Raw genomic sequence first — 14,747 nt, forward strand, 5'->3', positions numbered from 1 at the left:
GTCCCTTCTCGTTTGTTCTGTTACCTACCACAAAATTTGAGAAAATTCATTGTGAATTATTTCTTCTAAATATGAAAAAAGTGATATAGTTAAATGTGATTTAAGGCCTTAACAATTACAAAAGACAAGAGATGAAAGTCTTAACTTTCTCAGGGAAAGTTCTTTCTAAAGGGCAAACAATTCTCAAATGAAAATAATTATAAAAATTGTATCATTCTTTTGATTTGAAAAATAGTCTATAGTAAGTTTTATTAACTAATCTTTTAAGTCAACATTACTGGGCTGTGTCTTTTGTAAAGTAAAAGAAGCTATTTAAGTATTTTTACTTTTAAAAAGAAAGTAAAGGTACAAAGGTAAAAGGATTTTCCCAAAGTCATTTTAAAAAATCTTATTAACAGAATGGAGGAATAAAATCCTGAAATCTTTGGACCCAGTACATAACTTGTAGAATACATTTCTCTCTCTCAAAACTTTTATTATTTTAGAAAGTAAGCATTTTCAAATACTGGAAATTAGAGATTTTGCTGAATTGAGCAAAAAAGGATTGTTTTCTATATTTTAGTGAAAATGTTTAGTTTTTAAAAAGTCACATAATTAAATAAAAAAATAAAAGCAAGTCTTTCTCAAGTAATGCATGATTTATAGCAGTTGGTTTTTTGTAGATTCACAGTATCTGCAGGAGATACAAAAATAATGTTTTGCTAAAAGTAAAACATAAATGGCAGAATAATCTTATAAACGCTATAAGCAAAATGTTTCAATATAAATATTAAGATCACATATCTAAATCATTTCTCCTTTCCCAATTGTTTCAGAAAACATTTGTACAGTAAATTGTCACCTGATACAGTATTTATAATGATTAAACAGAGCCTCTATTTAAATAATTATAGCTAATAAAGCCAGAAGCATCAGAAGTAATCAAAAGCCATATGCTTTCTAGTATTTAACCATGTTTAGCTTTTATTTCCTAAGGCAAGGTGTTTCTTACTATGACAGTCTAGTACACAGATGAAACAATTTTTAAAGGGCTACTATTTACACTACAGAACACTGAACTACACATAAGGTTATTATATTTCATGTAATACTGCTATGATTTTCCACCATGCTTTTAAACTTTGGGTCATGACCATCAGCAAGTTGTAAAATCAATTTAGTGGGTTGCAATTTGCATTTAAAACGGGAAATGGAATATAATAAAATATCATTGTGTATTACAGGTAGAGTACCACTTTAAGCAAGTTTTGTTTTACACATATATATAGGTAGATACATATATGTAAAACATTTACATATATATAGGTAGATACATGTATGTAAACAAATATGTATGTATGCATTAAGTTCAAATATGAAAGGTATTTCTTTTAATGTGGGTTGTGATCAAAAGAGCTTAAAAATCACTACAGTATGTTTTGTTTCCTCCAAATGAGACAGCATGTTATACTGGAAAGAACATAAACTTTGGTGACATATATACCTGAGTTCAAATTTTTGCTCTATCATCCTACTTGTGTGAATTTGTCAGTTAACCTTGAATTTTTAGAGCTGTGATTTCTTCATCAGTAAAACAGATATAACAATACTCGTTTTAAAATGTTGCTGTGCAAGTTAAAATAAAAAAGATGAATATTTGTAAAACAGATTATATACAATGGATAATCGATAATGGTTGAAATTATAATTAGTATTAGATTAAAATAGCATTACAAGTGATCATTAAGAGTTATCGCACATTGGTCGCAACTGTATTGTTCATTTAAAAAAATACATGAACATATCTTACATACAGAATAAACTTATCCTAATGAAAAGTAGAATTTTAGAAGAAAAAATAAATTAATAATTTAATGAAAAAATTAATAGACTTAAGGGAAAATAACACTATCTGTTCACTGGACTAGCTTAATGTGAAATGTCAACTGTCAGCCTTAATTAAAATATTACAACTCTAGGAATGATATGAAGAGGAAAATATTATTTATACTTTCTGGCGAGATTTTTAAAATCTATTATATCATTATGTAATAAAGCTGGATATATGCTGTGGGGAACTTTATTATAATTGCAAAACAATACTGGCCTGACTTTTTTTTCCTCTTAAATATTTTATGCAAATGCCATCTAGGGAGGAAAAGTTTTCAATTTAATAAAAGCACCAACTTTTTAAAAACAGCTATGTCTTTGGTAATTGTTAAAATACATGTCTTGTGTTCTCATTTTATATTTTAATGGCTTTGGAAAACACTCAGAAACAATCTGCATTCGTTAATTAGGAAAAAGTATTGTTTGTGTCAACAGACAATCTATATTTTCCAACTTGAAGAGCATGTTTTCTTTTAGATCTGTGATCTCCCTTTTCTTTTTGAGACGGAGTCTCCTTCTGTCGCCCAGGCTGGAGTGCAGTGGTGCGATCTCAGCTCACTGCAAGCTCCGCCTCCCAGGTTCACGCCATTCTCCTGCCTCAGCCTCCCCGAGCAGCTGGGACTACAGGCGCCCGCCACCATGCCCGGCTAATTTTTTGTACTTTTAGTAGAGACGGGGTTTCACAGTGTTGGCCAGGATGCTCTCGATTTCCTGACCTCGTGATCCGCCCATCTTGGTCTCCCAAAGTGCTGGGATTACAGGCGTAAGCCACAGCATCCGGCCTTGTGATCTCCGTTTTTTAAATACAGAAAATGTGACTTCATAAGTTACTTTAAAATCAAACAAACAAGTCCTTGAAAAGATTGAGGGTGTTTTTCCCCTCTTAATGAAAAAGAAGAGAAATGGAGAGCGAAGAGAATTTTAGCTTTCCAAACGCAACAGATCCCACACATTAGATTTTTCTTGGAAAACTTTACCTGCCAGGAAATGAATGCTGCCCAACAACATCTCCATTTTGAAGGTGGTAATCATTGAAGAAATCGGGACTTATGGCTCCTTCAGAGGCAATTAATCCATCTAGAAAGAAAAAAAATGGTAGCCAGTAAAACACATGTGAAGGAAAAACCAGTCTATCAAGCAATACAATATGAAAATAACTTGTATATTTAATCTATAAAGAAAAATGTTAGCATGACATGTTGTTCTCTCCGGGAGTGTGAACAGACGACCATATGTACTTTAAGTACTGGTTCACAATAATGCAGCACAATAACTGAACATTCATTGAGCATCTACGATGTATTTGGTACTATACGAGTACAGAGAGGAATTAGTCTCTGCCTTCAAGCAGGCTTATGGTCTTCTATGAAGAAGAAAGACAGAAAAAGATAAGGAAGGGAAGCAAGGTGGGGACAGACAGTAAGGATGGTTCAGGTTAAGGAAACAAAACAAATATAGGCAAGGAGGTATTAAATAGTTTGGTATTGGTGAAAGGTAATACTTTATTGTATTTCACAGCTTTATTAGTATAGCGTGATTAGGGAATCAGATATACCAAATAAGTGAATTTCTAAATAAGCAATACTTGACAGTTTAAGTGCCAAACATTAAAATACATGCACAAACTTACATTAGAAATCTTCATATAGTTTACACTCCTTATATTCTTAAAAGGATATACTACACATAAATATTTCTTGATTTTTCAATATTCATTATAAATACTAAATATTGTACAGTCCCTAGGGTTATGAGACATACTTGATTACCCATACTAAATAGCTCTATACTAGTATGCTTTTTGAGTTATTTTTCTTTGCTTATAAAGTGCTTCTTTCCCTAAATTTAAGTATTTGTTAAGACATTTTCCTGATTATAGTTATGCTACTTTCTCATTTGTTCCAATCTAAGAATCTAGATAACCTATTTTTGATAGAATTATGAATAAGTTAAGAATAAAAAGAATCTGAGGAAAAAAAGATTTAAGTGATGGCTGCAGAGTTGTTCAATGCATAGAACAAATACGTTAGTATATTGCTTTTGTAATAACTATTTGGATAGCTTTGAGGCCTTTCAAAGTTTCCTTTTCTGAAAGTATGCTGGGCTGTTGAGTGGCCTGCAGATAAATGTTAGCTAGGTCATACCCACCACATTGTTTATACATTTGGCACACAGTATAGGCGAATTATTCAATCACCAAATTTTATACTTAGCACATGCATAATACTGTGCTAGGTCCTGTGGGAAATATATAATTTTACAATACATAACATCTCTGTTTTTAAGAATTTTAGTTTAAGTGAAATAGAAGACAAACACTTAAGATGCAATTAAAAATGTAGTTTATAATAAATGATACACAGAAGGAATGGATATAAGTACTAAATGAGTGTGGAGGCAGTAAAAGCTATAGAGGGGTCAGAAAATTCTACTTGGGAGGGAAGGAGGCAGAAGTGTAACAGATTTGAGTCTGGAAAGACAGGTAAGAGTTAAATGACGAAATCTGTTTGAGGAGTAAGGGTCTTAAAAATTGAGTGAATGGTAAAACTAAGTAACAGAGTTGGCAAACGAATTAAGTGGGGTAATTTGTATTTCCATAAGACTCCCATACTACTCATTTGATACATATATCCATTTGTTACACATCATATATTAATGACATATTATTATTTGTCAAATTGTTAATGGATGCCTTTGGTATTTGTCCTATTTACTAACTTTAAAATACGAGATTGCTTGAGTTTCTACTGAAAGTGTCAGTAATATTTAATCCAGTTTTTATGTGCACTAGAAGTTAAAGTTTCTATAAATCAAAAAGACCAGCTAAACACTGAAAAGTTATAAAAAAATGAAATCATGGAAAATGACAAGACACCACAGACTGGCAGTAAAGCAATGTAAAAAAAACACATATAAAAATTTGTGATTTTATATGGTAAACTTTTTAAAAATGTCTAGGATTTTGTGAAAGTGGCTAAAACTAACAAGGTTAAGAACATAAAAATCAACAAGTTCCTCTGTTAAATTAAAACCAAAGAATTGAGAATCAGAGTTTAAGAAACCTGCCAATTTTAGAGGAACAAAGCTAAGTAAAATGCCAAAATAAATTATATGCCACACGTGGAAAATACACACAGAGATATTTGGCATGCCAATTAAAATAAAAGAATTTAACACTAAGAAATATTTCAGATATAAATAAAGACAAATGAAAAGTTACATGAATTATGTAAAAAGCTATATACTTATAAAGTATGACATAGTGAAGTGATCCAGGTTAGGCAGAAATTAAGTAAAAATCTGACCAAATTCTCAACATCTTATTTTTGATTCAGAATGCCTATTGTCTTCAAAGGGAACAATGAGTAGCAAAAGGATAAACAGAATACAGGGCACTAGAAAATGGGCAATCATCAAATAGAGATCAAATTAAAAATTTTGTACTTTAAAGATTCAGCCAGAAATTTTATAAACTCAGAATACAACTAGTCCAATAATATAATAAGTCTACTCTTATGTGAGTAAAAAGAGTAAATTTATACTTCTGAATTTTTTTTTTTTTTTTTTTTTTGACACAGACAGGGTCTTGCTCTGTTGCACAGGTTGGAGTGCAGTGGTACAATCACAGCTCACTGCAGCCTCACACATCCGGTTAATTTTTAAAAATTGTTTTAGAGACCGGGTATTGCCCTGGCTGGTCTTGAACTTCTGGCCTCAAGAGATCCCTTTTGCCTCAGCCTCCCAAAGTGCTGGGAGTATAGGTGTGAGCTATAGTGCCCAACTTCATTTTTAATTTTCCTAGGACACTGTGGTTGATTCAGTAAGCTGCAGCTTCTACAGTGCCCTTTAAGGCTTGACAAAAGTTAGGCAGCTCTGACATATGAGTAATCTTTCTTTACTAGAATGAGGTATAAAAATTCCATTAAAGCCTCTCATCTCAAGCACCTCAACTTCTTTGAAAATATCTATTTTTTCTTAACATTGTTCCACCAAAATTAATTCCTTTAGGGAAATATTAAAAAAGAATCACAGCTTCTTATTTATTCTCCAAATAAATCTAGGAGCGTCTTAAATTCCTACTCTAAACTTGTTGTTTCAAAGATACTAACAAGGAACTAAAGTATTTCATGTAACATTTAAATGACCAGAGAACAAACAGGAAAACAGATGATATACACCATAACCCTCTAAGCTATAGAGTATTATACACATTTACATTACTCAATTATATAAAACCTTTTAGACCACAGTTATAAAGTACACCTTTCTGAGATGCCCCAAGTAAGATGATAAAGACAGTTATGAACAAAACAGAGCATATACTAGAACAGTGATGAAACCAAAGCAAATTTGTTGTCAATACAGGTAATTTATCAACCTTCTGATTTCTGAAAGCCAGTTTTAAAAAACTGGCTTATAAACATTGTGAATTAAAAAAAATACAAAAACTCAATATCTTCTTTTTTTTTTTTTTTTTTTTTTGAGAGGGAGTCTCGCTCTGTCTACCAGGCTGGAGTGCGGTGGCGCTATCTCGGCTCACTGCAAGCTCCGCCTCCCGGGTTCCCGCCATTCTCCTGCCTCAGCCTCCCGAGTAGCTGGGACTACAGGCGCCCGCCACGGCGCCCGGCTAACTTTTTTTTGTATTTTTAGTAGAGACGGGGTTTCACCGTGGTCTCGATCTCCTGACCTTGTGATCCGCCCGCCTCGGCCTCCCAAAGTGCTGGGATTACAGGCGTGAGCCACCGCGCCCGGCCAATATCTTCTTATATATTATCTTGTATATCATATATTCTTACTGAAATACAGTTCTTTTTTTTTTTTTAATTCTTTTTCTTTTTCTTTTGGAGATGGAGTCTCACTTTGTTTCCAGGCTGTTGTGTTGCTGCACTGCAACCTCTGCCTCCTGGGTTTAAGCGATTCTCCTGTCTCAGCCTCCCGAGTAGCTGGGATTACAGGCGTGTGCTACCACGCCTGGCTACCACATCGGGCTAATTTTTGTATTTTCAGTAGAGCCGGGGTTTCACCATGTTGGCTAGGCTGGTCTCGAACTCCTGACCTCAAGTGATCCACTTGCCTTGGCCACCCAAAGTGCTGGGATTACAAGCATGAGCCACCGTGCCTGGCCAACTTTTTTCTTAAAGAGACAGGGGCTTGCTATTAATAATTGGCCCAGGTTGGAGTGCAGTGGCTGTTTACAGGCATGATCTCAGGTCAGCCTGGGGGTTTTGACTTAATCCTTTTTGGATCTGGGCCAGATCACCCTTCCTTAGGCAATCTGGTAGTCTCCAACTCCCAGGAGGTCACCATACTGATGCTGAACTTAGTGGGGACACATGACTGGCATAGCTCATTACAATCCAGAGTTCTTAAGACTCAAGTAATCCCCTCACCTCAGCCTTCTGAGTAGGTGGGACTATAGGCACATGCCACTATGCCTGGGTAATTTCTTTTTCTTTTCCTTTTTTTGGTAGAGACGAAGTCTCACTACATTGACCAGGCTAGTCTTGAACTCCTGGCCTCAAGCAACCCTCCTGCCTTGGCCTCCCAAAGTGCTGGCATTAGAGTTGTGAGCCACCATGCCCGACCTCTTTTTATTTCTTAAAGTCAAATGAAAATATAATATTGGGCACAGTAATATATATAATATTGGACATATAATAATATATATCAAAATTATATTTTTATTATATAAAATATAATAATACATAATATTGGGTACAATAATATAAAATTCATATCATATGAACTAAGGTGAAATTGTGACTGTATGGGAGAAAATAGATGTCAATAGTGTAGAATATGAGAAAAAGAAATAAGTAAAATGATAAATCTTATTAATAATTTATTTGACTATACTTTACAAGACACATCACAGAAATACATAGGTAAATGAAAACTATGGTTTTTACAATATTCCTGAGATAGAACAAACCCTTTTCAGCTTCATAGTCCAGTAATATATTTGCATACTAAGAGTAAGATTCACTACAATTAATGAAGAACAATTAAAAAATAAAAAGTCATTTAGATATATACAGTAGCAATACGGCTTTATAAATGACAAAATATTTCCTCTATGGGTAAAAGTACTAAAGCAAACAGCTTCATTTTCATGATAGCAAAGGACATTAATTAGTGACTACAATCACAATAATTTTAGACTAAGGAAAAAATACTGTAACTAAAGGAGATGCTAGTTTTGTATTTCACATGATAATACTAAGATTTTTTTTTTAAAACATGGGAGAATCATATACTTTTGACTATTAAATAGTCTAAAAATACAGAGAGTGATGCTGATGACTAGAAAATAGCAGATGCCATTTCATTTTAAAGCAAAAGATGAGACCCAGGGAATTACGAGCCACTCAGTTTAACCTCTGTGACTGAAAAGCCGCTAAAGCTGTTCTTATCAGAAACAGCCTAAATTTTCAGGAAGACCCAGAGGCTTAAAAACATGGCTCAAGCATTCAAACAAATCTGCAGTAGTATACATTTATCTGATGTTTTTTGATGATACAATCACACACAATAAAGGAAAGGAGGCTGATACTATCTAGATTTCCATGAGACACATCAAGAAATGCTACAGAGATTCATTTAGCCCCTGGACTATCCATGGAAAATGATGTATGTAAAATAATTACTGAACTAAAAAAAATTGCTTGCTATAAGAAATTTAGTTTTAGACTCACAGCATGTAATTTCTACTGTCAAATGTCTATCATATCATCAGGCTACAGATTAAAAAAAACTAAATGTTTCTAAGTTTTGGTATATGAAAATATACATAACTGTTTTCTCACAAAAGCATAACTTATACATTTTAAAGTATCAGAAAAATATTTAGGATTTTCACTTTAAGAGGTTAATTTAATTTTGGAAATGTAGTATAACTTTTTAGAAATCTGTTCTGAAATTTTAATTGTATTAAAACAACAATGATGAATACTGAGGTGGTTAATAGCTTTATCTGGTTTTGGAAACTGGTAATTGATTCATTATGAAAGGTAGCTATCAACCTTCAAAGCAAGAAACTTGATTCCAAGAATATTCTGATTTCTATTAACAAAAAAGTTCATATCATATATATTTTACATCATCTTACTTCATGAATACTGAATATGTAAGGAACAGCTGTTTGCCATTACTGAACTAAGAAATTCTGTTTGGTTGAAATTAATGATCTACTCCATCTGGTTTGAAACACAAAGCAACATTTCATAACTACTGTAAAGTTCAGTTAGGAAGAAATCTATTTGATTTTCAGAGTAAAGCATAAGTTTTCCATGATTTAAATATCTATACCAAATACAAAATAATACATAATACCTATGGAAAATCTGCACAATACACAATTAAGAAAACACATGAATGAAAATGTGAGTGGTATTATTAATGTGAGTACAGTGATCAGATGTAATAGTAATTTACATAATCATCCAATCATTGATCAAATTGTTCAGATAAAATGAGATAATACACAAAATATTTAGAGAACATATATTGAGAACACTAAATGCATAGTAGAAATACATGGTAAAAAAAGTGAGTCACTAATTCAGATATAATCACTTTAATGATTTTTATCTTGAACTTGCTAGAGATCTTAATTATTATAGAAATCTTTTCCTTCTCAACTAAATGACTTCAATGAAGTAATATTAATGTTGGCAACAGTACAAAATAGTGAAAGCTAGAATATGCAATCTTTGTGTCAAACTCATCTTTGGAAAAAGGTAGTAATGCAGAATCAAAAAGGTTATAATACGTGTAAGATTTACATAAATATTAAATTTTACCTTGAAAACATTAGCATAGTTTAGAAAGAATAAACAATTGCTCTAAAGTATCTAAATCTTCCCCAAAGTTACCATATAGAGCTTGGTAGTTTGAAACTAAAGCAAAACCATGGCAAAATTAAACTGTTAAGATTAAATACCTTGGAAAACAAAAGATGAATAAATTATGCATTTAATAAATGCAGAAGAAAAATGAATATTACATTTTTGAACAGAAGTCAGAAATCTTGAAGTTGTCCATTTAAGTTACACATTCTAGCAAGTAATAAACTTCTAAGAACAATTAATTTTCCTGGCTACAGCCTGTTATGGAGATTCCATTAAAGACTAACTTGGAAAAAAATGGTAAGTTAATAGGTTTGCTTTTTATATATAGATGTTACATCTAAAATCATTAGCAGAAGACCATTCATAAAGTAAAAGAAGTGCTTATTAAATTTGGGAATGTGCAAGGCTGGCAGACTAAAATCTCTATTCATAGCATATAAACTGTTTATTTTCCCTTTGGTTATCACCTGAGTTGTAGAAAAGGTCAGGTCTTTCGAGAATATCTCCTTCATGAATGTATGGCTCAATTCGATCATCACCATACAAGTACTGCTCACTCTCGTCCATCTGACGACTCTCTACCATCTCCAGCCACTGGGAGTTATGCCAGCGAAACTTTTCACTCTGAATTTTCTTAGCCCATTCTTCATCATATTCCTGTTGAAAACAGTTAACTGTTATTATATAAGCTAACTCACTTGGCACTCAGACAGCAATATTTTTATCTCTTGAGAATTCTGGGGGGCCTTCATTGGGTCAGAGGAAGCATTAAAAATACCAGTTCAGAATTATTTTATATAATAGCCAACGAAAAGCAATTACATACATAAAGAAGTTTGTGTTTGTATTATCGATTACTAATGGCAATGGCAAACACTAGAAAAGTTCAAATTTCATAAATTCTTATTACATAAATATTGCCAGAATTTAAGCAAGCAGTAAGACTTCAGTTTCCAAAGAGTTCTTGTGACTGTAATTACATTTGACCTTGGAACAAAATGGATTTGAATTGCACAGGTCCACTTATACATGGATTTTTGTTCCACCTCTGCCATCCTTGAGACAGCAAAACCAAGCTCTCCTCTTCTTTCTCCTCCTCAGCCTACTCAATGTGAAGACAACAAGGATGAAGACCTTTATGATGATTCACTTCCACTTGGTGAATAGTAAATATATTTTCTCTTCCTTATGGTTTTCTTTAAAATATTCCTTTCTCTAGCTTACTTTATTGTGAGAATACAGTATATAATACATATACAAAATATGTTTTAATCAACTGTTTATGCTATTAATAAGGCTTCCAGTTAACAGTAGACTATTAGTTTATGTTTTGGGGGAGTTAAAAGTTATACATGGATTTTCAACTGTGTAGGGGGATTGGTCCCCTAACACCTGTGTTGTTCAAGAGTCAACTACATTTGTGGCACTAATGACAGGTAGTTAGCATAAAATGGCATATTTTGCTGTATCTTTTAGTCTAGATAACACTAGGGGGAAAGCACTATTAAGTATTATTTTAGCTGCTAAAATGGTTTACTACAGAAAACAAATATCAGAATTGAATTTAATTTTTGTTCCAACCACAAATTAATGATCTTATTTAGTTGTAATTAGTTCTTTAAATGCTTTTTGTTTTGATCATAAACTCCTATGGAGCAAGATTAGGTTATTCACTGACAGGTGTATCTGTAACACCTGTCAGAGAGAAAGTTCTTGGTGAATGATTTTGAAGGACAAATAGGCAAATAACTGTAAGCTACAGCAGAACTTCTCCATCTTCTACTTGTCCCATAGGGGGCAGCTACTACTGATTAGTGTATTGCTTTATGGACAGCAGAAATGATAGCATGGATACAAAATAAAGGGCTTCAGATATTTCATGTCATCGTTAGAGTTCTTGGTTTTAAATTCCTCTGTCATATCTTTAAACACATTTGGTTACAGTGGTCTAAAAAGGAGTTAGAGGGATGTAGGGTAATAGCACTATTAAGGTGATCACAAAATCTAAGAGGTAGACCAAATACATATTTTAGTTAAATGCTAAGCAATTTCAACTCAAGCTGAGACTCAAATCAAAATCACTATCACAGAACACATTTCTGGGATATAAAAATAAAATCTGTAACTTTATAATAAATGTAATTATAATTGTAATTTTCTTGTTAAAATTTTAACTTGTTCAATTTTAAGTTTCACATTATCAGCAAATCCCAGCAGTATCAGTTGTCAGATTGTATGTTCTATACTGTACATTTAAAAAATACACAGACGCTCCCTTCAACTGAAGTTGGGGAAGGTAGAGGATATTTTTTGACTATAGTACTGCTAGTGACAATTTTGCTACCAAATGATTAATTTTCTTTTTAATTTTTATTTTAGGTTCAGGGATACATGTGCGGATGTGTTATACAGGTAAACTGTGTATCATGGGGGTTTGGTGTACAGACTGTCACCCAGGTAATAAGCATAGTACCCAAATAGGTAGTTTTTCAGTCTGCACTCTCCTCCCACCCTTCACCCTTAAGTAGGTCCTGATGTCTGTTGTTCCCTTCTTTGTGTTCATGTGTACTCAATGTTTAGCACGCATTTATAAGTGAGAACATGTGGTATTTGGTTTTCTGTTCCTGTGTTAGTTTACTTAGGATAATGGCCTCCAGTTCCATCCATGTTGCTGCAAAGGACATGATCTCGTTCTTTTTTTTGGCTGAGTCCATGGTATATATGTACAACATTTTCTTTAGCCAGTCTACTGTTGACGGGCATTTAGGTTGATTACATGTCTTTGTTATTGTAAACAGTGCTGCAATGAACATGCACGTGCATGTCTCTTTATGGTAGAACAATGTATATTCCTTTGGGTATATACACAATAATGGGACTTCTTTTCTTTTTCCTTTTTTTTTTTTTTGTTGAGATGGAGTCTTGCTGTTACCCATGCTGGAGTGCAGTGACACGATCTCAGCTCACTGAAACCTCTGCCTCCAGGGTTAAAGTGATTCTTGTGCCTCAGCCTCCAGAATAGCTGGGATTATAGGTGCCTGCCACCACCACCCAGCTAATTTTTGTATTTTTGGTAGAGATGGGGTTCCACCATGTTGGCCGGGCTGGTCTTGAACTCCTGACCTCAGGTGATCTGCCTGCCTCGGCCTCCCAAAGTGCTGGGATTACAGGCGTGAGCCACCGGGACTTCTTTTCTAATAGTTATCTATTAACATTTCTATTAGCCGTCAATCTATTTCCTAATATTATTATTTAAAATTAAGTTGCATAAAATGAAGAGCTATCATAAACATTATGTAAAAAAAGACATTTTTTATTCAACTGATAGTTTTAATAATTAAACATCTGAAGATCTTTACCTCAGTTACATCTGTCATACTAAACTATATTTGAAATTGACTCTTCAGATATAAATAATAAATCCAAATGCCATATCTCCTTAGTATTACTGATGTGGTCACAGTGACTGAATGTGATAGTAATTTATACAACCACCCAATCACTGATCACACACAAATTATTCTGCCAAAAGGAGATAATACATATAAAGTATTTAGATAACTTATATTGAGAACACTTAATAAATGTTAGCCATTACCTTAATTAATTCAGGTAACGGCTCTCTGAAATAAGTACTATAATTATCAACATCTTACAAATGAGAAAATGAGGCCCAGAACACTGAAGTAACTTGATCCAGGGAACACAGCTGGCTGTGGCTACTACAGCACTGTAAGCCTCAGGCTAGCAACGTGGAAGAGGCAGTTAAACAGAGGATAAATGAATATTTTCAGGGTTCCTGCAAAATGGATTCTTCATTGAATGAGAATATAACAAATAACCCCCAGGGACAACTTTCAGCTCTAAGATTTTGTAAGTAAACAGTGATATGGGAAGAAGTCTTTGACCAAGCAGTGATATGGGAAGAAGTACCTTCTGGTCTGGTAAGTATATTATCCCATCGTATTCTCAGTCACGCTCTTACTGAGCTGGCCATACTTGGGAGGGTTTTGGGGAAAGAGGGAATTGAAAAATAATATGCACAGAGATGTTGTTACAAGCAGTTTTGTGGTTCACTTTGGGCTTCCAAACTTAAATAAAATACCAAGCGATGCCTCATTGTGTAATATAGGCATATGATCATAACATAGGCTAAAAGTTATTTAGCCTAAATGCTAAATATAACTGGGAACCTCTTTAAGATTCATATAACTTCACAAGAGTACACTTTTTGTTGCCATGTGTGTCTGTGTATGTGCTCAATTAAAGTTAACTGCAGAAAGATATTGTCATATTAGAAATGGCCAGATAATTACAAAGAGTGGTCACATAACCATACAGTAGAAAGGAAGGATAAATTTATCCATTGGGGTAAGACATTTAATATATTAAAAAGCAAAATGATAATGTGGACAAGAAATTGTTCATGCTAATTGGCTTTAAAAAAAAAAAAAAAAGTTGGTTACAGGTTACCAAAACTCTCAGAATATGCTTTATAAAATACTAGAAATCCTAGTAAGTCCACATTAAATACAGAACTAATTTGAATTTTTTTTTTTAAAGAATAATAGCTTGTTTCACTTGGGAAGAGGCATAAAACTAATTTTTCATTTTGGTAGAAAAATTTAAATCTAATTGAATTATCTGAACGAAGAGGTATTTATTCAAAGAAAAAGAAAGAAAAATAATATGATCTGATGATTTCATTGCAATTTAAATTTCAAGCATATTCATTCCTGGTGTAAGAACAGGAGTTAAAATTCAGTCAAGTGCCCAAAGCATATAAAATATGGGGTCTGCTACTCCACTAAGAGTAAAACTTGACTCCTACTAATACCTGTGAAATGTTACAGAGGTAGGTAATATTTAAAATAACAATATCCTTAAACTACATTTCCATAAAATGTATTTAGCCTAGGAAGTAATGCTTTGCAAAAACAAAAATCCTGCTTACTCCAAGTTATCATTTCACACCCTCTTTTAAGAATATCCTAACAATAACAAAAATATATCTAATAAATGTAAAAA

General features: G+C 33.2%; 1 protein-coding gene across 5 annotated transcripts in view; it reads right to left on the reverse strand.

Moving 5' to 3' along the window:
• The window catches only part of KIFAP3 (kinesin associated protein 3), a 170,061-nt gene that overhangs the window by 30,286 nt on the left and 125,028 nt on the right, over positions 1–14,747 (reverse strand). For all 5 annotated transcript variants that reach the window (XM_033195193.1, XM_033195195.1, XM_033195194.1 and 2 more), the window contains exons 18-19: positions 10,187–10,376; positions 2,847–2,946 (exon numbers count right to left, since the gene is read on the reverse strand). In XM_033195193.1, the coding sequence (XP_033051084.1) occupies positions 2,847–2,946; positions 10,187–10,376 (290 nt within the window). The remainder of the gene's footprint in view (positions 1–2,846; positions 2,947–10,186; positions 10,377–14,747) is intronic.

The sequence above is a fragment of the Trachypithecus francoisi genome, unplaced genomic scaffold (genome assembly GCF_009764315.1).
Source record: "Trachypithecus francoisi isolate TF-2019V2 unplaced genomic scaffold, Tfra_2.0 Lachesis_group5, whole genome shotgun sequence".
Lineage (NCBI taxonomy): Eukaryota > Metazoa > Chordata > Mammalia > Primates > Cercopithecidae > Trachypithecus > Trachypithecus francoisi.